This window comes from Carettochelys insculpta, chromosome 1 (genome assembly GCF_033958435.1).
Source record: "Carettochelys insculpta isolate YL-2023 chromosome 1, ASM3395843v1, whole genome shotgun sequence".
In the NCBI taxonomy this organism is placed as follows: Eukaryota; Metazoa; Chordata; order Testudines; family Carettochelyidae; genus Carettochelys; species Carettochelys insculpta.
In genome coordinates this window covers 264782630-264808072 of record NC_134137.1, presented here as the reverse complement: position 1 = coordinate 264808072, position 25443 = coordinate 264782630, and the positions used below count along the sequence as shown (strand labels likewise).

The window sequence follows — 25443 nt, the reverse complement described above, 5'->3', positions numbered from 1 at the left end:
TTTCTGACTTCAAACAGCTGTTGGTATTGCCCAGCTGCACTGATGCGCAGCCCATCAGGAACAGCACTGGGTAGAAAGGCTGAGTTCCTGGGGGTAGCTCTGTGATACCACTTCCCTCTCCATCCACCCACTCTACTAAGGAGCCAGCTTTGGACTGACTGGATCACAAATTCTGTTTTGATTAGTGAGACGTTAATAGAAACAGTTACAAACAGAGCCTTTGATTGCTCTGGTGGCATAGTTTTACTCCACAATGTGCAGTATGTTGGAGACTTTATTAAACAAAAATTATTCACCAGACACATTTTTTCCCCCAAAGTCCTGCACAGGGATTTGGCCATGCAGCACCAGTTGTCTGGGGAAGTTGTGCTGCTAAATTCTGCCACATCACATAAGAAATGTACCTCTTGAGCTATTAAGATGCTAGAAACATTACTATCAAATGTTTTTTTAACATATATAAAGCTTTTTAATTGTTGCTAAAACTTCAGCATATTCCTACCTTACAGAAGAACTGTAAGAATGTTTTATATGACTGAAAACCATTCTAATTTGTCAGTTGACTAGCTATCCAATGGCTTATTTCTGTTGATATTGTGGCACCAGAACCTCATATTCTATATTGTGAAAGGCAGCAAGTTGATGGTAATAGCAAGTCTCCTACATATTCTTCAGTCGCACAAATTGTGAACCCAGCACCAGTCACTTGTTTGTCTGTCTGTCTATTTCTGGGTGCCTCAAAGCAATCATTTAGCCTTGCATTTTTGTGCTTCCCAGTGTTTTGTGCCATCAAAAATAGAAGATACTAAGACTAAGTGGAAATTTAATATTAGAAATGAAGGGGTTTTAGTACAGAGGTTCTCAAACTTTATTTGCTGGCCCCCCTTGGAAAATAATTTAGATCACGACAGCTTTCCTATTCCCAAAAGGATAGCATATTACTGTACATATTCATAGGAATGTACTCCTTACATTGTCACTCTTACTTCTGTACGGTTGCAAGCAATGGTGCTGCCTGCAGAGCTGGGTGGCCAGAGAAAGGGCTGATACACCCATTTCTCCCCCTACAATAGCCTTGTGAGCCATTTTGGGTCAGGATCCCCAGTTTGAGAAAAGCTGTTCTGAGAACAAAATGCCAAAAGATCAGCACCTTTTCATTACTGATCTGTTAAGGGTTATGGGATGTGCTGTTCAGAATAGTTTGGGTCACAGCTGTAGTTTCTCCATCTTGCATATTTATTCATCTTTAGACTCAAGACTAAAAAGCCGTTTAGTGTAAAGATGAATAATCGGATTAATGTTTGGCAAACACAAATTTCTCCACTCATTTCATTGCTTGTTCTGAATCATAAGTTTAACTGGCTTGGAATGTTTAGTCACATTTTACTGAAGACTTGGGAGAAAATCCTGACCCCATTGAAGCCGATGCCAAAATGCTTATTGACTTTACTGGGGCCTGGGTGTCACCCTTCCTTCCTTTTCTGGTGAGGCTTTCTTTCTCCCTGTTATAGCTTTGAGGGCTCATAAGCTTTTTTCCCCTATTTGGATCAGGCTTTTTTCAGAAGTAATTATTAGTGACAGTTTATTTAGATTTGGGAGGATGCCTTTGTAATCAAAGGACACTTCCAAAACCAGAGTATGGCCTCTCAGATCCTGCCTGCCCAAGAAAATAGACTGAGAATACAACCTGGCCCTCTGGTGTAATAACACAGTTCTACTAGCCTTTAGAAGATTGAGCTACTCTGAGGATTAAAAGGTTTAGTGATAGATGCTTAAATCTAACTCATTCACTTAAGTTAAGCAATCTTGCCTTTTCTCAACAACAACAAAACAGATTTTCCCTCAAATATATTTTTGTTACCAATAGTCTGCACTAAATGCCTGCTTGCTCCATTTTTTCAGCTGTAGTTTTTCTAGATGTAAAGACTTATTGTAATGGACCTATCCATGTACTAATAACTGTTAGTGTGACATGAATAATTAAATAACTGCAGAGATTGCCTTACTTCCTCATTTTTCATAAATGATATATTGGAGAGATCTTGTGATCACACAATGCCTTCCCTTCCACAAAATAAAAATGTCAGTCCACATATTAATGTGCTACATTCCTTGCTTTGTAGAGTGGCCAATAGGTCGGAGGGCTGCACTATTCTGCATTTTGGTTTTAGAGCTCTGGTCATGCCATGCTCGGAGGACGTTAATTTCCCCATCTGACATGACTGAGAAGAACTGCTGAAGGAGGATGCTTACACAGTGAGAACTGGGTTCCTGCCATTCCTCCACTATAGCAAAACTTTCCTTGGAGCAGTCCTAAAGAGACAGCTGGGAGAGGCAGTCATGGGGGTGTTTAGAGTGGGGGAAAGACAGCTGTCTTTAATGGTGCAGAGGGAAATCCTCAAGATGCATGCAAGTCCGTCTCCACGTTAGTATATACACATGCTTTAGAATGTTTACTGTTCGTGGTGACTAAAATGATCAATTAATTCATTGTAGGACTTGCACAAAATCAGAGCATGGTTAAGTTCCCTGCTGCAGCATTAGTTTTAGATCAGGACACTTAAGTTGTTATTCATGTATGCGTGATTTTTTGCAGCTCAATCCATAGAACAGCGGCTAACAAAGATTGATCACACTGCCATTCGCCCACACTTACTTGATATGAAAATCGGTCAAGGCAAATATGAACAAGGGTTCTTCCCAAAGTTGCAGTCAGATGTGTTGGCAACAGGACCTACCAATAACAAGTAAGTCCTCTCATTATTTCTTGGTCTCTGAAGCAGATATTTTACTAACCAGGTTTCTCTTATGACTGACCCATTCTATAGAGAGGAACCAGAAATTATAAATATTTCTTTCCAGTTGAGTAAAAGGGAGGCAGCATTCACCATTTTATCTTCTCTCAAATGACAACTTTTGAGTTTACAGATTGTACAGTGTCTTTGAGCCAGGTACTGAATCATCATTTTTTGTTTGATTCAGTCATATCATGTATTTACTGTGTTCATCTCACACTTGGAATTGAATTTAGTTTTGTTCCCTACTTAATGGAAATTTAAAACGCTGCTTCCACCATCAGTCAGAACTAAGAATACATAGTAGTCCTGCCATTTAATTTATATTAAATTTTAAGGGAGGCAAAAGGTCATGAGAAGAAATCAGTGTTCAGCCCAATTAAGGACATTAAAGAGTTTAAATATATTCTGAAAAAAAAGAAATTCTAAGAATGGTATTGATTCAATCTGTGGAATAGATTGAATTGGCAGAAATATCAGTAATACAAAAAAAGTAAAAATTTTCAATAAATATTTGTTTTGTGATAGGGGAAAAGCCAGATTTTGTTTTCAGAGCATAGGATAATAGTGGAGAAACACTTTTTTTCCCCATTCCAATAGTGTAGTGTTTCCCAAACTGTGGTCCATGGCCCAGTACCGGTCATTGGAAAAAAAATACAGGGCCTTAGAAAATATACAAATTATCCGTATGTACTATTATTATTGTCAATAAATAATAAACAGTGAAAATTTATTCATTTTTCATTCTTTTTTTTTAAATTTTGTGTTTATATTTTGGGGCTGCAAAAAAAGGTTCTGAAAAAAACTGGGTCCCAACTATATAAAGTTTGGGAAACCCTGCAATAGTGCTTTTGATAAAGTGGGTTCTTGTCCACAAAAGATTGTGCCTATTAGTCTTTAAGGTGCCATGGGACTCCAAAGGTGGTGGTGTTCACATTATAGACTTCTATAAGGCATTTGACTTGGTGCTGCCTGACATTTTGATTAAGAAAGTAGAATGATCAAAATCTATGTGGCATACATCAATATGGATTAAGAAATGGTTAAGTGATGCTTCGCAAAAATAACTGTGGGGAATCATCATTGAATGGGAGTTTTTTTCCTAGTGGGTCCTAGAGTACTTGGCCCTATGCTATTAAACATTTTTATCAGTGACCTGGAAGAAAATGTAATCACTATTAATGTTGGTAGGTGGCACAAAGTCTGAGGGAGTGGTAAATAACAGGGGACTGGTCACAGGTAAGAGTTGATATTAACTTAGTATGGCTAGGGAGGATAATTTTTCTTCTTCCTCCTTGTTTAACACCCTTTTAGGTACTTGAAAGCAGCTATATAAATAAACCCAGTTCTTTTAATCTTCTCTCATAGGTCATATTTTCTAGACCTTTAATCATTTTAGTTGCTCTTCTCTGGACCCTCTCCAGTTTCTCCATATCTTTCCTAAAATGTACCCAAAACTGACACCGTGCTCAGAATGAGGCTTTTGTTTTTGTTCAACTCTTTCTCCTTCTGCACTTCATCTTTGTTACGTGCACCCTGAGGACTAGGCTCCTATCGCTGCCTACCATTTTCTGGGTTCCTTTTTGCACCCCAATTGTAACAATTCTAGTTGGAGGTGTGATCTAGCAGTATGAGCACAGGCCTGGGATTTTTTTTCTTTTTTTTGTTACAATATCAGTTTTATCATGGTCTTACCAATGTTGTACCTCAATTTCCCTGCCTTAAAAACAGGAATAATAGTACTTGCTTACATACCTCCCTGGAGTACTGAGGTTTAACTAATGGTTGTAAAGACTTGTGTATTGCTAGGCACAAAGCATTATCCTCTGCCTCGTTTCTGTTAAGTGAATGGTCTTCATTCTGGTTTTCTTAAACCCTAAGGCTGCTTCTACACATGCCACCTCCCCTTGGAGGTGCCATAGTAATGAGGCAATTCAAAGCAGGCTAATGAGGCGCTAATGTGCATATTCAGCACCTCATTAGCATAATGGCAGCCATGCAAATTTGAAGTCTGCACTTTGAAATTGCAGATTGACAGTGTAGATGGGGGCAGCTTTGAAATAAGCACCTAGCTTCGACATTTTCTACTCCAGTCTAATTCGGTGCTGTCAGTTTGCAATTTGAAGTCTGCACTTTGAAATTCGTGAATGGCATGGGTGCACTGAATATACACATTAGTGCCTCATTGGCCTGCTTCAAATCTCCTCCCATGGGGGATGGCGTGTGTAGAAGCAGCCTAAGTATTGTAACTCTGTTTGGGCTGGGACCATGTGTTTTTCTGTATTGCTGAGTGCTCAAGAAATATTAATGTTTCCTTGACTTCCTTTTCCGGGTGTTAATAGCCACTTTAAGCCTGGTTGCTTTTATATGGCCTCTTTTTAAAGGCCACCTAAGCAGACGCACTTTCACTCTGCATAGAATGGACCATCTTTGTAGTGCATCTAAGTGGAAGGCAAAGATGAGCCGTCAGCCTGAAATGCGAATCTTGTGTAATGCATACAAATAATAAAAAAAAAAAACAAAAAACAGCTTTTTTTCTTTCTTGGAGTGTGAGTGATAGCATTTATTTCCGAAATACGCTGTTACATTTGTCACTGCTTTGCCTTATTAGGTAACAGGAATGGTCTGTTTCCATGATGTGATCTAATGCTTTTCATTAAGACCAGAATCTGACCTATGCTGACTATGTTACTGCAAGTGAGTCATGGGTGGGAACTTGAATGGTTTACAAGACTCAAAATTCAATATTAGAGCCATTTACTTATTTGCTCCTTTGGTCAATCCCAGTCCAAGAACATAATAGTGATAGTGCTTTTTGCACTGTTCTCTGGGAAATGGCTAGATCTACATTAATAAAGCAGCCTCTAAAATGTAATGCATGAACTAAAGTTGATGTGAAAAATGTGCATCCCATTTCTACAGTGTCCCCATGGTGCCATTTATTTATTATGTCTGTGTTATATATCTGGTGTTTTGTCACCTTATAGAGACACAGAGCCTGCCTTGAGGAGTTTGTAGTCCAAATACCACATGGTAGAAATGATGTAGTACTGAGGCTGCTTCTACACTCTCACTCTCCTGTAGGAGGTGTCATGGTAATGAGGCAATTCAAAGCAGGGTAATGAGGTGCTAATGTGCATATTCAGTGCCTCATTAGCATAATGACAGCCATGTGAATTTGAAAGTGCAGACTTCAAATTGCAGATTGACAGTATAGATGGGGGCAGTTTCGAAATAAGCACCCCACTTTGACATTCCCTTACTCCCACAGAACTAGATTGGAGTAAGGGAATGTTGAAGTTGGGTGCTTGTTTTGAAGCTGCCCCCCATCTACACTGTCAATCTGCAATTTGAAGTCTACGCTCCAAAATTCACATGGCTGCCATTATGCTAATGAGGCACTGAATATGCACATTAGCACCTCATTAGCCTGCTTTAAATTGTCTCGCTACAATGCCACCATTGATGAGAAAATGAGCGTGTAGAAGCAGCCTCAGAAAAGCGGCGATTGTGGAATTGTCTTCATCATTTTCCATAGCACTAGGTGGCTTTATGTCATTTTTCCAGATCACTCCCATTTATGTAATCTGACAAAATTACTACACTGCCATATGGAATGACTGCAAGTGCTTTTACGTAGCTTTTTTTCTCCATATTAGCTGTTTAAAAGATCTCCTGTTAACACAGTGATAAAGTCTCTCAAAAAAATCATTTCTGCCCTGTAAGAAACTTCAGCTCCCATTATCCTCAGGCTGGACAGTTGACTATAGAAATCTGCTGCAGACATCTAGTACAGAACAAACATAATGCCCCAAATTGTGAGCAAAGCATTATATGGCAAGGTACTGAATTTGGTTTTGACCTTCTATTTAATCTGTTCAATGGGGTTTAAAACAAGCCTGGTGGCTACTAGAGCTTTTGTTCTATTTCTTGGTATTCTAATTCATATATAGTTCATATATAGAAGTATATAAAACTGGGCAGATGAAGTGCAGAACTGCTTGCATATACCTTACACCCACAACCCTAGTCTCTGAAGAGGTGTGTCTGTGTCTGTGCTATGCCTCCATTTGTTTTGAAGTCATAATAAATCTCCTTTCTAGTTAATGAATACTAAAGCTCGTTGAAGGTCACCAGTTTATGGCACAATAATGCTGACTACAAAAGATGAAGCTATTTCATGCACTCTCCTGAATGTTTAAAGCAGGGGTCAGCAACCTTACCAAAGCAGAGTGCCGTTTGACCTTTTGACCTCTACTTCTAAACCTCACTCATAGTCCTACTTACAACTGGCAGAGTAGCCTTCTTGTGACCCCAGCGTTGTTTTATCAAGGATTAGTTTAAAAGTATAAAGAGCCATTTCTTGTTGGGATCTAAAATGCTTTTTTCCCCTCTCTAACTGCAAATAAGCAGTGACTCCAAGTGATGGGGGAGGGCACCAGGACTGCACTCTGGCACGGGGGACCCCATGCTGCCATCAGGGCTCCCTGGGGGAGGAGAGATGGAGCTGAGCTCCCACTGCATGCCATTCTGAATTGGCTCACGTGCTGAGAGTAGCACATGTGCCAGAGGTTGCTGATCCCTGGTTTTAAAGCATAGAATAGAATCATAGAACACTAGAGCTGGAGGGCACCTTGAGGTCATCGAGTCCTGTCTTCTGCCCTCAGGGCAGGACCAAGCACCATCTAGCATATATAACTAGTGGGTAAAAGGTGCACTGCCAAGGCTTGTAGACTTAAAAGCAGTCTACCTTTGGAGCTGCTCTCTGTGACAGGACTGTCTTCTGTGCTATAGGTGAGCGTATCTCTTGTTTCCTTCCCCTCTGTTTTCTCAATTCATCCATGTAGTGGTGGTGAGATGGAGACTAGTGGTTAGAGGAACAAGTAACTGATAAAGTTAATATTAAATGCAGCTGCTTCATGTTCCTATGCCCATGCAGTATATCATATATGCTGCAGCATGCACCATAACTGTCAATCATAAACTGCTTCTACATGCTCCTTTCCCTCTTCCATTTGTTGGAAAGGAAAAATACACCTGCCTGTAGTATTGAAGTTTAGTCCTTGTATATGTGAGACAGCTTTTTAAGTGTCCTTTTTTTAGGATTATCAATCCTGACACTGATTTTGATGCTATTGTATTATTGAAACTAGAAGGGACCGTCCCCTTGCGGCACAGGGGCAACTTGTGCCTGTGGCAGGAGGGAGGCTAAGGGCAACTGTCTTGGTAAGGTGGCCAGTTTGGTGCCCACAGGGCACTGGCAGCAGAGGGATCTCTCTGGGGCAGGGGGTATCCAGCAATGAGTGTGCCAGCCAGGTGAGACTTACCGATGGCGGCTTCGTGGGCGAGAGCTGAGGCAGCGGAAGAAGAGTGCGCGCGGCCAGGTTTAATGCTGGCTCCGAGTATCTACACCCTGGCTGGACCCCCACTGGCTGTGGACGGGCCACTGCCAGCCACCTGCTCTGCCAGTGTTGCGCTGGATTTGGAACTCGCAGCCCCTGCTGCCAGCTGGCAGGAGGGATGAGCCTGGATGAGACACAGTGCCTGGGCAGCCAGCCTGCCTGGGAAGGATCCTGGAGTGTAGCATTAAACGGGGCTTCTCTGGGTGCTGCACACTGGACTTCCCACAGGAGACTGGTAGCAGCCCTAGGAGATGTGCACTTCCCTTCCCCCATGTTCCCACCAATTCATGCCCCCACCTGCCCCTCTGGGTGGCCTCCCTTCACCCTCTCCTCCTTGGGTTGCCCTCCCTGCCCCCCTCCTGCCACAGGCACCGGTCGCTCCTGCCCCTCCTCCTGTGTCAGGCGACGGGGGCAGCCAGCAAGCTCCCAGCTTGGTAAGACAGCCAGTCTGGTCCCCAGAGTGCACTGGCGCAGGAAGGATCTCTCTGGGGGAGAGGGGTGTAACTGGCGCTGGGTGCGACGGTGCCATGGGCACAGGGTGAGGGCGCTGCAGTGAGCAGGGTGCCATTACCATTGGTCACCGTGCTCCCTTGGTAACTGCGGCAGTGGAGGCTGCAGTGGTAGAGGGGGAACAGTGGCTGGGGTGGGGTCTGGGGGAACCAGCATAGGCTGCAGGGGAGGTAGCAGAAGCCAGGGTGGGGGAGGGTGATCATATTCTGGACTCTTCCAGAAGATGTTCATGAGTACAGTGGTACAGCTGGACAGACGGATGGCTCTCCTTTTATAATAGGATAGATTAACCACCTCAGGTGTATGAAACAGTCCTGTGGCATCTTAGAGGCTAACAAATGTATTAGGTCATGAGCTTTGAGGGGTAAAACCCACTTCTTGAATGCCTGTTAGGTAGTGTGGGCAGAGATCCAACACCACATTCTGCACAACCCTCACCCCTGTTTGCCAGAAGCTGGGAATGGGTGAGGGGATGAATCACTCAGTGATTGCTGGTTGTGCTCATTCCCTCTGAAGCACCTGGCATTTGCTGTTAGAAGACAGGGTAGTGGGCTCCGAGTACCTTTGGTCATGCCCAGTTTTGCCTTTCTGATACTCCTACGTAGAACCCAGATGTATCTGCCCCTGCTGGAGTCTGTGTGTGTTCCTAACTCTGCAAAGAGAGAGTGAAACAAACTAAGAATATATATTAAAATTTTAAACCTAACTGTGTCCCTTAAATTACTTGCTACAGTATGTCAGAACAGATTATTATTAGGATTGAGTGGGTCTAATATTTGTCTTTCTTTTATATAGGAACTAGATATAGAGTTCCTGTCAGCTAATTGCTAAATTTATCTGCCAGAAAACCAGAGTTTTCAAGTGCCAATGGAATCATGGTTAAAGTTGTCCTGCCAAACAAATTCTGAAATGGCATCCCTGTTGGAGACATTCTAATTATTCTGGAAAGCAGTAACTTGTATTCTGAAGAGTATTTACATGGGAAGCTGTTTTCAAAGAGCTATTATGGAATAGCTAGTTACACACACTAACTATTCTGGTCGGTTTCCTCATGGAAACAAGTCTTTATTCATATGCATTTGTATAAAGCTCTCTTCCTGTTTTCACACACGCTGAAAGAAGACAGTGTGCTGAGATGGCTAAGGGCCTGTACAAAATACCACTTATATCAGTATAACTTATGTCACTCAGAGTTTTGAATAAGCCACTCCTCTGAGCGACATAAATTGAACTGACCTGAGCACCGGTATGAACCACCACTCTAGCTGTCACTTGACTTGGAGATGGTCTTATTATACCAAAAGGAGAGTCCTCTCGAACATCAGCATAAAGTGTTTTCACCATACATGCTACAGCAGTATGCCATTATCATGCAGCTAAGGTGGACTGGCCCTTGGTAAAGGCTGTCTTTACAACTAGAAAGCCAGAAATTAATACAGGTCAAACCTCTCTAGTCTTGCACCTGGGGACCTGACTGGTGCTGAACAAGAGAATTTGCCGGATCATGGGAGGTCAGTGTTGTATAACACGTTACCAACACTTCCGCTGCTTACTGGGCTCTTGGACATTTAGGGGAAAATTAAAGCTGAGTAACAGCACAGAACACTGAGAGCCAGCATTGGTGGCTGTAAACAAACTTTATGGGACCACGGGAAACTTTGCCGTATCCATGTTGACAAGTTATTTTATGAAGGAGTCGCATACAGGTGAACATTGAAAAGCTTCAAAAAATTTTTGCTTAAGGTACATAAATGCTATTTCTGCATGGTCCAGTTTTTGGATCCTAATGCATACATAGTCGTCAGCCTGTCACTCGTAACTTACACATGTCACGTGACGCCTTGGCAGGCATTTGAAATCTTATTGTTTCCTTGGTGTTTGTTGGTTCCTCATCTGCTAATACTTACAGTAATGCAGTTTTTATGTGCATATGCTCTTGAACTTAATGACTCATATTAAGGATTGCTGTAACTACTGACAGTAGCTTTTTCTTCTGATTTTCCTTATGTAAATTTCAGTCGGTGGGCCAGTCGAAGTGCCACAACACAGCGCAGGAAAGATTGCTTTAGACAACATTCAGAACATATTGGACTGGACAATGATTTAAGAGAGGTAGGTGACATCTGCAGGCACCAGGGGGATTTCAGTCAAAGAACGTAGATATAATCCAAGTGTGTTTTGCTGCCTCCAGCAATTTTTTGGTACCATAAGGTTTTCATTAATTTTCATGGTCTTTAAATGATGTACATATCATACATGTATATAATACGTAATTTGAATATCGTCAAAGTTGACACGTGCTGTAGAGATTGTGTTTTTCTAAATTGAAGAACCAGCACTTTTTTTAAAGAAGGGTGTTGGTATTCACCCTACTCCCAGCTGGTGGCGGAGGGAATCCTGCAGCCCTGTGATTGAGAGCTGGTGGTGGCATGGAGCCCCGCTGTCAGCCCCAGCTTCAGGAGCCCTGACACAGGGGAGGGGACCATGCAGCCCCATGACTGGGAGCCAGGTGAGGCACGGAGCCCCACCAACAGCCCCAGCTGTAGAATATCTGGCCGGGGCACTCTGAGAAAAGGTTCTAGTGTGCTGAACCATCATATACCAGCACAAAAAAGCACTGTGAGGAACAGTTTAGACTATTACTGTTGCTGAAAATTTACGAAAACGTATATGCAAAATTCAAGTCTAAGGGGGAAGGTCAGACTCGATATTTTACACTTTATGTAATGCCTTCTTATAGCAAATCCAAAGCTTGAAATACTGATTTATGAGCTCCTGTGTTATAATAAAACAGACCATTTACCGTAAATAGACTTACTGATATAGACTCCAGTCCTCCAACTGTAGTTGCACAGGCCGACCCTTTTGTGTGTACAGATTTGGGCCAGTAAAAAGTATGAGTTTTTCAGAGATTTTATGATAAACACTAACTGCTTGGAGACAAAAATGAGGAGGATTTATTGTGAAGGGTCTCTTTTGTGTTGCATGGATTTGTTGTTTTCACTGGTTAACCCATTTGAAAGGGAAGGTTTTTGTTGGGTTTTTTGTTTTGTGTTTTGTTCAGTTTTCATATTCAAATCCAAAGCTTGGAAACTCCCATGTCTGGTAAAAACTCAGTTACTTGTGTACTTTTTTCCTGTGTCTTCAGTTTCTCCTTTTGATTGTTTAAAAAAATAAACCCACACATTTTCTGCCATGTTTTTCACTGTGACTGTAGTTCTTGTGCTATTTTTATCATTAGGTCAAAAAAAAAAAGGGGGGGGGGGGCGGGGGGACAGTGTGAGAGAGAACCCTCCACCAAACCTTTATACTGTTTTGCCATTGGAATCTCTGAATAAACTTTTACCAGTATTGCCATTTGAAATTAAAACAAGTAAAATTGAATTCTTCAATCAGCGTTTTAAACTTTGTTTCACTGAAACAAAGCAAAACAGACTTTATGAAAGTTTGTGGCTGTTGTTGTTAATGTGACTTTGTAAATACAGTTTTAACCATTGCAGTATGTATATCTCAACACAGTTCTTTCAGTGCTTCGTCATGTTTTTAATTTTTTTTCTTTTGTTGTTGTTGTCGTTGTTGTTGTGGATCATTTGCATGCCTGTTTTGCTTTGTCTCCTCTCTTTCGGGCTTTTCTGCCATTGGTATATCTGCCTCCTCTTAGCCATCGGAGGAGCATTTGATTCGTCAGAACTCAGTGGCATTCTGGGAGTGGGATCAGGGGCCACCCCCTCCTGCACGACCTCCTAAAAAATCCTTCTCTGAATGCTGCCTGGTATGTGTTTTGCCGAAAGCTGCTTTGAGACACATTTCTAGAATAAGGAACCACTGTCTTCAGCATCACTTCAAGCTCTTGTTTATGTGGCACATATACATAGCCTGTAGTTCCTGAAGTGTGGTTATAGTCAGAAAAGTAACAGTGAAAATTAGGTCCTAGCCTGAAGATTAAAATGAAATCCTAAATTTATCCTTGTAAAGTGTGGTGGGTTTTTTGTGTTTGGTTTGTTTGTTTCCCCCACTGCTATGGAGTCATCTCAGTTAAGGATCTCAAGTTCCAGCTCCGTTGTTCCAGGATGGGGTGTTAGGTCACCAGCAAAGATTCTGCAGTGAGGGCTTAGGTTGTGATGCTAGTTGTTTGATACCAATGCATAGACTAGAATCCAAGTCACTCTTTTTGTAGCACACTTACTCTTCTGTAGAACTTTCAGGGCCAAGAGAGCTAACAGGATTAAAAATGTGTGCCTCATACGCAGAAGAATAAAGTAAGGCTGTCTAACTGTGCTCACTCTTCAGACTATGACCACACTGATTTACTTTATTTTTCCCTTTCTGTTTAAAGAGAATTTTAGATCTGTTAGCTCTATTCCCTTTTCATTGTTTTCCATAATGTTTATTATTTTGACACAAATTAAATGAAACCCCTACTGTGAGGCTGCCAGTGTTTGAACAAAACACTTTCATTTCAGTAGCAACTTCTTCACTGCCTGAAACTAATAAATGCTTTTTGTTTCTCACTGATGCATAACAAGATTTTGGATTCTGTTAGACAGAGTAATGAACAGACATCTATGGTCATCCCACACTAGCTCTATTGGACAGGCTGTTGACTGACTTGTCCAAATGTGGCATTCTGCCATGATTTTCCACCACTGTCATGATCTATCCTCATGCTGGTCAACTTACAGGAACATAAGTTTGGATTTTATTTCCATTACACAAACTAGTGTAAACTTTTTTTTCAGGGAAGTTCAGAGTTCTGCAAAGACAGGATTCTCAGTCCCTATACATTGTCTGGTTCTAAAGCACTACAGCCCAATTAAATATCAGCCTTATGTATGTCTGAAGGCAGTAACACTAGTCCTCCTGTGAAGCCTTAAGTGCAGATGGACTTAAGTGAATGAAAACCAGTGGGGAATTCTCAGTTCTTTTATGCATGTAGGAAACAACAACTACTCGTAGCAGGAGGCAGCTTATTATAATAGAGACATGAATAAATAATTCAAAAATAGAATAAAAACATTCCAGTAGAATAGCCAACTTGCAATCATCAGGCATATTTTTAAATACTTGTCATTTCCCAACAAAATTTAAAAAAAAAAAAATGGGTGCCTAAATTTAGGCTCCCAACTCCACATTTAAGCACTTATGTATGTGTCTAATTTGTAGAAGTGCTGAGCATGTAGCCCTCTCATTGGTGGGCATAGGTTTTCAGCTCTTCTGAATGTCATATGACACATTTAGATGAACTTCAGGCACTCATGGTTTTTAAAACTGTGGCCTAACACACACTGTATTTTGCCTTAATGCCAGTTTCCAAAAATTGAATTTTGTTTAAAACAAGTCTAAGAATTAATAAACTCACCATTGACTAAGCAAGTTTGTCAGTCAAGCAAGAGACAACTTGTCCCATATCTTTTTCCTAAGCCAGAATTCTTTGAAATCGATGAGTCCCTGTCCTTCCCCTTCCCTCACAGTTGTTTTTCCTCATTTCAAAAATACTTTGCATTCAACTCCATATTGTGTTCTTCAAATGTAGTTGGCTTTTCATCTCTTTGGCAAGTGAAAATCAAATAACAATGGAAAGAAATTTTAATGCAGGTTTGAACTTTTATGCTGTAAGATATTGTCATTTTGGCTAACTCTGTACTACTACCTAATAACACAGTTGGCTGGCTAGTTCTGTGTGACATTTTGACTGCACATACCATGCAGGAGACTTTTTTTTCCTGTTGACCTGTGGAGTGTTACACTTCTCTAATGATTAAAGCTTCAGCTAAATCACTACAGTGCATAGATTTTACTTATTCTGAATCCTTTTTAATATCAGTGCTTCTCCGTCAATGGTTGAAATCAGGAAATCTCTGTCATGTCATGTTAATGTGTATTCTGTTTGTTTTAGAAATACATGCAGGAGGCAAGGAGTTTGGGGAAGAATTTAAGGCAACCCAAACTCTCAGACCTTTCTCCAGCTGTAATTGCTCAGACAAACTGGAAATTTGTGGAAGGGTTGCTAAAAGAATGTCGCATGAAGGTAACTTTTTAAAAAACATGTATATTTTCCACCCTTCTGTAAGCAGAACAAAAATGTCTTCATGAAGGTATTGCAGGAAAGGTTCATAACAACCATATTTCCCTTGGTATCATTGGTAGTTCTCTGCCTTGGGATCTTACAGAATCAACCCGTGAGTTGGTCTTTTATGCCAAAGATGAAAGATTACTGGGCAGAGGCTCCTCTTCCTTGGTATGTCCAGCTCCTAATTTGCATTAAAAGAAATACATTGCTTTTCCAGGCATGTTGTTTCAGATGTTTTATGAGATCATGAGTGGGGTAGAAGAGGTAGTATTCAAGATCCTGAATTAGAGAGAGTTATCAATATAAACTCTGTTAAAATGTGGTCCACATACTGATAAGGTTTTGGGAGCCTCTACCAAAAAAGATCAGTCCATACAGAGTAGTGACCATTGTGTATACTACCCATGAGGTCCTTGTTTCCAATATAGCGCACATCTTGTGTGAACGCGAGAAAACCTTTCCTGTGTAGCTAAAAGCCAGTTTGTTGATATTTAAGGATATTTGTATGAGAGAGAATATACTATCAAATTTCTTATGTTACTCATTATGTAGAAACTTACCAAAAGTGTAATATTAATTTAGAATGTCAATAGTCAATCAGAATTGATGTTTCAGTAGCTAGAATTGAATGGATGCTGGACGAATTAAGCCAGTAGGTACATTTATCTAAGTGGATGAAACTGTGGATTTCACAGCTGCTGGGTGACATACTCTGCAAATCTTGCTGTCTTGTAGACTAAACGTATGTTGGTAGAGAAGATGGGCCATGAAGCAGTAGAGCTGGGACATGGAGAAGCCAGCATAACAGGTCTGGAGGAGAATACATTGATTGCTAGTCTTTGTGACCTGTTGGAAAGGATCTGGAGCCACGGTCTACAAGTCAAGCAGGTTGGTAAATTGATTAGGAAAAAGCATGTGTACCCAGTAACCTTCAGGCCATTAAAAATGTTTCCTGTCATCTGCCCCTTTAAACTACTACTCGGCTATATCTTGTTAATAGACCTGAATGTATCTAAACACTTCAGCCACAGCTATTCATTTCTTAAAAATGTCAAGAGGTCTTTCAAAAGCAGCCTTTCCATAAATAAAATAGGAGGCGTGAAGGACTGAGGAGGGAAAACCCTATGAAAAAGAAAAGTGATACAGACAAAGCTTCATGATCACACACAATTACTTGTTCTGTGATGTGGTTTTGCCTGTTTTTCTTGGTCCCATTGCTCAGGAACAAAGAATTGAAGCAACAACACAGAGACTTCCTGGATCCACTGACCCACCAATCTGTAATCCAGTATCTGTTTTTGTTTCCTTTGGCTCCTTTCTCATTTGTCTTAAATTTCTCTGACATATGTCCTTTTTTCAGGGGAAATCCGCGTTGTGGTCCCATTTACTTCAGTACCAGGAAAGGGAAGAGAGGCAGGAACACATGGCAGAGTCCCCAGGTGAGTATTCAACGGTTCTGCTCTCCACCTCCAGTCTTGCAGACTCAGCAGTAAGCAATCATAGTTCTGGTTGGACTTAGGCAACTGCACTTTGTAGTGGATTTTGTTTTCAGTGTGTTCATGATACTGACATCACACTTGTACCTTCAGTTTTTTCACATATTTGCTCTCTGGGTCAAACAGATGGCTTATTTGTCTCAATGATGCCATGTTTATTAGAGCCTTCAGGAAAATCATCGGATGTGGCATTTTGCTTAGTCTGCTCTGTTTGGACTCTGATGAAGCACCAAGCGAGGTATGAAAAGGCCATATGTTTTCTGAAGTGGTTGACAGAATCATACAAAGGCATAGGTCTGGAAGGCACCTGAGGAGGTCAAGTCCAGCCCCTTTCACTGAGTCAGGATAAAGTGCACCTACTCCATTCCTGACAAGAATGAGGAGCAATTTTATAAATACTAGACAATAGAGTCCACCAAGCTTCCGATGCATCCACTTGGATTTCTTGAAGGCATGAAGCCTAACCTGAGGCAGCCAATGTTGTTTCATCAGTGAGAATGATTTGTCATATAACATTGCTCAAATAAGCAAAGATGTACACATTATTATCTTCTGTAAACTATTTTGCCATCTGAACTCCTTTTCTGTACAAAACCATGAAAGCTGTCGAAATTTCAATGCAAACTCTACAATGCTTTCCTTGCATTAATAACTTGCTGGTTGCCCTTTCTAACTTGAAGGTGGTTCTCTGACCATATTCAGGATAAGCAGACTTTGTTTTTGAAGTATCATCAGGCTGTGATGGTATTTATTGGCCAAGAGCATACCAGGTGTATGACTGAGCTTCGAACTGATGAGAGAGATTTTAGAGACAATTTCCAGAAATGTGAATCTTCTCAGAAAGAAGCAATGCACAAAAATCCCTCTTTTATAGCTGGGTATATGAGGGCATGTAATCAGGAACATTAATCTGCTCTCTCGTATCTAATGGAATTATTTTTTATAAATTTGGTATTCATGCCGGTTCCTCTAGAATTACATGGCTTGCGCACACAAGCAATTATGTGGCATGCCTATACAAGGAGTCTCCAGCTGAGAGGGAGTGACACAACACTATGTGCAGTAGTTACATGTAAGAGATCCTCACTCATTGGCCTAGGCTATTAGTTAAGCCTGCTGGGAATTTCCTTTTGTTTGGCATTCTAAAGCCATTAAGCTACATCACTGATGTGTGATTATTTTGATATGGCATTGCCCTTCTCTGCGCTGCGGCTATTTCCCAGCATTTTTTCTCTAAGATTTTCAGTTAAATTAGATGGTCTTTTCTGCGAGTTTCCTCACAGTTCGTCTTTTTGATGTAGCAGATGTACCAGAGTGTTCTCAGTTTATTGTAACTTCTGCTTATACAAACATCGCTAATTCAGAGTTGTGTTTCGGACAGACATAAGATATTTAAAAAAATTCATTGCAGTCATTGTGGCATATTAATACCCAATGAGTGTGCAACAGACTCCCCTCTCCCTCTGCGATTGGCTAACCAAGCACAGCATTTTGGAAAGGACTGAGGACTTTCACAGTGCCCCCATTCAAAGTGCCTGCAAAAATTCTGACCCTAGGATTATCGGGAACTCAGCATCCTGCAGGCCCAGGTAAATAAACTGAGCTGTGATTCATTAATTCTTTGTAATAAGCACTTGTCATGGGTTAGAAGACCTAAAATTAAAAAGTTGTACAACTGGTGGCCTGTGAGATGATTCCATTTGACCCTCAACCTTGCATGGGGGATGCCATTTTGTGGAATGTCACTAAAGATGCATAAGTGTAGAAATGACTGCAAAATGGCAAGTCCCCCTTGGAATCTTACATAAGTGAAGAGGGGACCATCTCTATTGCATAACTCAGTGATTGAAAATTTCTGAGATATCATTCCTTCGTACATTTCTGGCAGATGATTAGAAGTGTCATAAAAGATTGCGGACCTCAGAGTGCTGCTATTCTCAGAACATGTATCTACTAAAAATTCGCACTAGGAGATAAGAGCTGTTAGAGTATAGCTATGTGGAAGAAAATGTTGCATTCTTAAGGTGAATTAAGTTTGTGCATTTCTGCACAGAGGTCTTAAAGCTTGCAGATGTTGAACTGAATTGTCCACGATAGACCAAATTAGCACTACCAACTCTTCATCAGAGTGGAAAGCTTATATCTGTAATCTACAAAGTTGTTGCATGTCTTACTAAATATACTACTGCATGCCATTTCTATGACTAGTGCACAGCAACCAAGCAATTGGATTGGCACTTGTAAATTCCAGAGTGGAAAATATGTAATGGGAAAGTAGTCCGATTAAAATATTAGAGTGCAGAAATGTTTGACATTGTCAATATCTAATATTCCAGCTATGCTTTCTGTAACTTTATCTAGTGGTCTTCAGTTGTTTGAGATTTCAGTAAAAATACTTTTATCAAGTGTCAAGTTGATATGAGAGATATATATATAGTATATATATCTCTTATCTAGCTATATGAGAGAATATTTTATAAGCAAAGGAGGTGGCATTTGATGAATCATCTGAAATCTCCAAGTTTAGTCTTGGATTAGCTTGGATAAACGAGATAATGCATAGTGTAGAAATAAACTGGAAAACAGTTTGCTGGGCCATATATTTCTGAAAATGCATATAACTGTTACAGTTTCAGTGTTGTATGACTTCTGTAAATGTGTAGATGAAAGTACTAGGAACTATTGTAATTTTTTTTTTCTATACAGTTGCCGCTGGCCCTGAAAGGAGGAAGTCTGACACAGGAATTACATTACCTACGCTGAGAGTGTCACTTACCCATGATATGAGGTGCAGTATCTTACTCCTTGGAGCATTTATTATTACATTAATGAGGAACATTACACAGATTCCCATTAGGACAATTATTTGGGATTTAATCAGGCTAAGTAGAATTCCTCAGCCTTCTGTGAAAGGACAATATACTCAGATCCATGTGGTTTACCTTGTAAAACATTTTATAAAACCTTTAGTTTTGCATTCTTCTTTGATTTGCTTCAGCTAAAAATTGTGGGAAGAGAATTTGTGCATAAGATTTTGGAAATGATTATTGCTGATGAAGACTGTTTTAGTCACAGGTATTTTTAGTAAAGATAATTATGGACAGGTCGGACAGTAAACAACAATTTGTGGCCAGTAATCTGTCCATGACTTTTGCTGTATACCTCCAGTTTTTAGGGGTGGGAGCTCCGGGTGGTGGCCTAGGGAGCTGAGACAGCCTGGGATGCCCTGTGGCTGCTGGGGGCTGGGGGGAGAGAGAGAGAGAGAGGTCACATCCCAGAGGTTGTCATGGGTGCCGGTGGCAGAGGTGATTGGCAGAGCTAGGAAGGCTCCCTGCCTCTGAAGCAGCAGCCAATACTCCACATGCTGACTTTGGTCCTTCCCAAGACCCAGTTTTGTTGGATGGAAGCTATGGCCAGTGGGAGTTGTGGGGTGAGGGTTGGGGCCTGCCACACTGGCAAGTAAAAGCAGCATGTGGAGCTAAGTGCTGAGGAAGAGAAGTTCTTGTTGCTCTTCTGGGGGGCTCCCACCCTCAGTAAACATTCTCCAGCGCCCTAACCACCAGCCTTGAGTCCCCCCACACCCAAACTCTTGCTGCTAGAGGGCCAGGGGGCTTGCCACTGCCCCAGCAGCTGTCTGTGTGCCTGGCACAGGCACTGCCCAAGCAACACAAGTGGTCCCTGCTCCAGGCACATCAAACACTGCAGAGGTAACATACATCATGGAAGGTCATGGGAGATCCCTAACCTCCATGACAAACCCAGAGCCTTATTGCTCATGTAATACCTTTATAGTAGCCAAAAATATTTTAACTTTAAGCAGAGCTGCTGAAATAGCCAGTGCAATATTTTATTGTTGAAGCACAAAAAGCTAAGTTGGCCAAGAAAAAGGACAAAAATAGAATCCAGATGGAGAAAAGTCTGTCAGCAATGGCTGAGCTATATTAATTTTCTAAACTGGTATTTCATCAAAATTTGCTATTTAAATGATGATATGACTTTGAAAACATATATTCAGCCAAGCATAAATTTTAGTGATTGTTCTCAATGAAATCTAATTCCTGAAATGTTGTCTCATCAGTAAGATTAGAATAAAAACATAGAGATAACTATATAACAGCATCTACTGTGATTTTTTTGGGATGCAAAACATAACTATTATAAAACAAATGTTTGGCTTCAAAATTATTCAGCTGAGGCAAAATAAGCATAGTAATTTTATGTTTTATTAAACAATTTATATACTGGCCATCTAGAGGAACTTAAACTGTATTAAATAATTTGTGGGTTTGTGTGACACTGAGGGATCACTAGTAAGATTTAAGACTAGTTGAGTTTCAGTTCATGTTGGTAATGGCCACAAGTTGTTACCAATGGCAATTATTAGCCCCGGTCCTCTCCCCTGTGAACAAATTAATGCTATTAGTATTGCTAACTAGCAACCTTGTTAGTGTTGTTGTGTTCAGAAAGGCCAATGGCTGAATGGGTCACACAGAGACTTAGCCACGTCTCAAGTGTGGCGGTAGTCCCTCCAGACCAGAGTTTAGGCACGCTGACAAAGACCATGTGAGAGCTGCAGCTCAGCCACTTCTATGTTTGCTGTATGCTTTGTATCTGTTCTGGGGGGGGTGGGGGGAGGGGAGAAAGGAGCTTCTGTCTCCAGGTCTCTCAAGCTAGCATCTTTCACAGATGTAGAATTTACATACACTGTTTTCGCACGCGTTGGGTGTGAACATTTAAATAAAGGCCTCAGATCCCAAGGGATCCCCTCTGCAGATGAGAAGGTAATGCCATCTCTGTGGCTCATTCAGTTTTTGGCTTCTCTGTAGACTCGGTCAACAAAGTTATTAGTTTCTACACTTTTGTGGCTTGGAGGTATTGTGCTGTGGACATCTGTCATTGAGACTGTGTAAACTGTGTTTATACAATATTAGACAAAGCATGTGCGGGGTGTCGGTTGTTTTTTGTTTTTGTTATTTTAAACAAGGAAGCCTGTTGAGCTGATCTAATTGCTCAGTTGATTCGTTACTCAGGAGAGACTGAATCAAAGTAAATTTTATACCCCTAGAAATGAAGGGTTTCATCAGTTTAATGGGATAGTTCTGACCAAATCTATGAATAACCAAAATTACAAAGAGAGGAGTCTTTCTAACAAAAAAATAGACTATTCTAACATGGTTTCTCAGCTATTGCCCTGAGTATTTGTTTGCTTCTTGTGCATCCTTTAAAGGGACGTCAGGGTGAGACTGATCTGTTAGTTTCTCTTGGATTTCTACTTCCCACTCCTTGGCTGTGTCTACACTAGAGGGCTTGGTAGTCGGTCTGAGCGAAGAATACTCCCAGTAAGGGCACTTCAAAGTTGCGCAGGTACTTCAAAGTGCCCATGGCTACACAGCATGCCGGTACTTCGAAGTTTACGACTTTGAAGTTGCCGCAGGGAGAATTAACCTAATGAGGTGCTGCATATTCATCACAGCACTTCATTAGTATTCTCCACTCAGGCTGATTACCATGCCCCCTTGTGGGGTATTGCCTTTTATATATTGCGTAAAAGAAAGCAGTAAAGGACAGTTTAAATTATTTGTTGTATATTGGTCTTAAAATGATCCCTTTTCTTCTGGGAGGCTTGCTGATGGACTAATCTGTGGCAAGCAGCTGATTTTTTTAAAAAAAAAAAAAATCAAGTCAAGTCCTGAAATAAACCCAGCTATGGTCACCATGTGTCCCTTTCTTTTACTGAAAACAACTTTAAATGTAAGACACTGGTGTTTTGGCTAGATATAAACTAACCTCATGGAACAATTGTCAAGCAACCTGATGTTCATCATTTGTAAGTAAATAATGACCCATTTTTGTAATAACACCAGTTTAAAACCAGTCAAGAGATACCGCTAAACAACCCGCAGCCTGGTGTAAATTGGAGTTTTGTTTTTGCCTAAAGAGAAGTTCTGCTGCTGACGACAACAAAAGGAGGTCTTTCCGATCTGAACTGAGGTATGTTGGCAGTGGTTTGCCTCATGAGTACAGACATACTCGTGCACTTTTGAGGGTAAAGAAAGCAAATGTAAGGTGATTAGAAATTGAAACGGAGATGACATAATACAAGGACATCCAGTTAATGTGTAAAAACTCAGAGATGTATTGCATTACTGTACTCCAGGAGGTCCTTCTTCAGGCAGTAAAGTTTGAAAGCTCTTAGAGGACAAAAGGCTTGGAGGTTGGTGTGACCATGTCAAGTAGTCTCTCCAAAGGAAATCTTTTCATATGAGGTGCCGAGGACTGCTCACTCTTACTACCAATTCTAACCAACCTTCTGATCCATCAGTGAGAGTGTTAGTGTCAGAAAAGGACAATAGCAGAGCATAAAAAGATGGCTTTCCTGGAGCACTGCCCCCAATTTACTGAAAAAAGAAAAAAACTCAAGTGTGTTTCCCTGTCCATGTGAAAGCAGGGTGGAGTAGGGTATTAGCTAACTGTATTAATCTGGCCAAAACATGCCAATGACAACGTGAATTAGTTACTGACTATTGTGCTATGCTTTCCAGCGGTGAGCTCATGCAATATAGTCAAAATAGCACATCTCATTTTACCTACAATACAAAATTAACTTGTTTCATTACCAACTCTGCACATAAGTATAGTCTGGTCAATCCCAGGAAAAAGATGCAAGGTGAGTGAGGTAATGTCTTTTATTGGCTCAAGTTCTGTTATTACATCATCCACCTTGTCTCTCACTTTTGTAATATTAGAAGGTAGGGACTGTTTACAGTACATTTTGTGTGTGTGGTGATTTACAAGCAAAGAGGGGCTTATTTTTGAGTTTGGAGAACTTGCTATGCCACCTAGAAATAAGATGACTGGTAAGGGGATGGGAACACTGAACAGGACATAGATATACACAGTATAAAACAATTACGTTACTTGGTTTTGTATCAACATCATCTTGGTGGTCACTCAATAACGAGTAGGATGTCTTCTTGTCACCCTCCTATTTGTGAGTCCATTGATGGCTGATCAGCCCAATTCTGGAGCCACAGATCTTATCCCAGACGGGGCAGGTGTTGATAGTTGTTGGAGGGGCACAGGGCAGTTTTTGATACTCCTATTCTTCTCCGCCTCTCTTCATCTGCACTGCAGCGGAACCTCTCAAACTGCAAATCTTGTGGATTATCATTCTCCACTGGGAATGGTCTTGGGCAAGGCTCTCCCAAGTGTCAGCACCAATGCTGTACTTTTTTGTGTGCCCCTTCAGTATGTCCTTATATCACTTTCACTGGTCCCTAACACTTCTCTGTTCTCCTTCCAACTCAGAAAATGGAATCTGTTTTCAGAGGCGCTGATCAGATATCTGAATGACATGACCAGTCCAGCCAAATTGTTCATAAATGATGGTAGCTTCAATGCCAGTCATGTTCGACTTTTCCAGGACACTAGTGTTCATGTGGCTATCCTCCCAAGAGATATATTTGTTTCTCCTGAGGCAATGTGGATGATATTGTTCAAATGCCCTCAAATGATGCTTGTATATTGTCCAGGTTTCACATGCATACAGTAGCATTGGAACAACCACTGCATGGCATACAAAGAGCTTTGTCTTGGGATAGAGGTCCCAGTTCTCAAAGACCCTTTGTCTCAGGCAGGTGAAAGCAGAGCTTGCATGGCTTTAGACAATGGTGCACTTCTGCATCAATGTCAACTTTAGCGGAAAGATGACTTCCAAGGCATGGGAAGTGCTCCACGTTTTCCAGTTGTTCTCCTTTGACTTTAACTGAAGGAACATGAGATTGTCCTATCAGTGAAGGTTGGTGGAGCATCTTGGCCTTTTTTTATGTTCAGTGTGAGGTCGAGATTCTTGTATGCTTCAGCGAAGGCACTTAAGACCGTCTGCAGGGCTGTGGGAGAAAGAGCAGCAACCATGTTGTCATCCGCGTACTGGAGCTCCATGATCAAGGTCGTTGGGTGGGGGCGGGGGAGGGCGGTCTTGCCTTTAGTTTCCTGAGATTGAGAAGCTTCCTGTTAATTCTGTAGACAGTCTTCACACCAATGCAGTGAAGGGTCACAGCAACGAAGGTGCAAAACAATGATGGGGCAGTGACGCAGCCTTGTTTGACTCCCCTTTTGCCCTCACAGGGGTCATTCTGGGATCCATTGTTACTCAATACTGTGGCAGTAATGTTGTTGTGAAGCAGCCTCAAGATGCTAATGGATTTTTTCGGGCAGCCAATCTTGGGGAGGCTGGCCCACAGGCCACTACAATGGACTGAGTCAAATTCATTGGTCAAGTTGATATAAGACTTGGTTGTGTTCACACCATTTTTTTTTTCAGTTGCTGGGTGGCGAAGATCATTTTCGCTGTTCCTCAGCATGGTTGGAAGCCACACTGGGATTCTGGGAGCATTTCGTCTGAGAGGGGCAGGAGTCAGTTTGTAAGGATTCAAGCTCAGATTTTCCCTGCCATTGCTGGGGCCGGGGGGAGATGCCATGATAGTTTCGACAGTGCGACTTGTCGCCCTTCTTGAAGAGACCAGTATGTCTCTGACATACCCCGGCATCTGCTCCCTGTGCCTGATCTTGAGAATCAGGAGGTGGTGCTGTTTGTGGAGTTCTGACCCACCTTCTTTGAAGACTTTGGTGGGGATTCCATCTAGTCCAGTTGCCTTGTTGTACTTTATCGCTTTGATGGCAGCTTGGACCTCAGGGTAGGAAGTGTTGCAAGATTGTCCATATCATGTCCATGTCTGTCACCCTATGGGCGGCACAGATGTTGGTCCACGTTTAGGTCTGGGCTGAACTAAGAAAGGGTCTCTAGGGGCTGTTGTCCATGGCCCCGGGCTAAGGTAGGCCCCACAAAAAGATCTTCATGCCACCAGCTATAAAGATTTTTTGTGAGGCCCCCTTAGCCCAGGGCCCTGGATTGCAAGCAGTAAAGCCCTTGTGTGTTATCTGGCCCTACCTGGCGCAGGGTCTGGTGGGGGGGATGCCCAGTCCTGAGCTCAATCCAGAACCCTAGCTCCTGCTTGGACCCTACTCCCCTACGCCAGCCTCCTGTCTTCACTTTGCCAAGCAAGACTGTAGTCATACCAATATAGGTCTGTGGGGTAGACCTGACCTAAGTCTACTAATGGTAAATAAATTAAGCAGTGCCCTAAGTATTTCCTGTTTTGATGTTAAAA

General features: G+C 41.5%; 1 protein-coding gene across 6 annotated transcripts in view; it reads left to right on the top strand.

Moving 5' to 3' along the window:
* The window catches only part of DENND5B (DENN domain containing 5B), a 172326-nt gene that overhangs the window by 117249 nt on the left and 29634 nt on the right, over positions 1 to 25443 (top strand). For 4 of the 6 annotated variants that reach the window (XM_075006608.1, XM_075006597.1, XM_075006636.1 and 1 more), the window contains 7 exons: positions 2597 to 2747; positions 10726 to 10819; positions 12369 to 12479; positions 14604 to 14735; positions 15513 to 15665; positions 16138 to 16216; positions 18980 to 19061. In XM_075006608.1, the coding sequence (XP_074862709.1) occupies positions 2597 to 2747; positions 10726 to 10819; positions 12369 to 12479; positions 14604 to 14735; positions 15513 to 15665; positions 16138 to 16216; positions 18980 to 19061 (802 nt within the window). The remainder of the gene's footprint in view (positions 1 to 2596; positions 2748 to 10725; positions 10820 to 12368; positions 12480 to 14603; positions 14736 to 15512; positions 15666 to 16137; positions 16217 to 18979; positions 19062 to 25443) is intronic. The other 2 variants (XM_075006618.1, XM_075006626.1) reach the window with 1 other exon arrangement.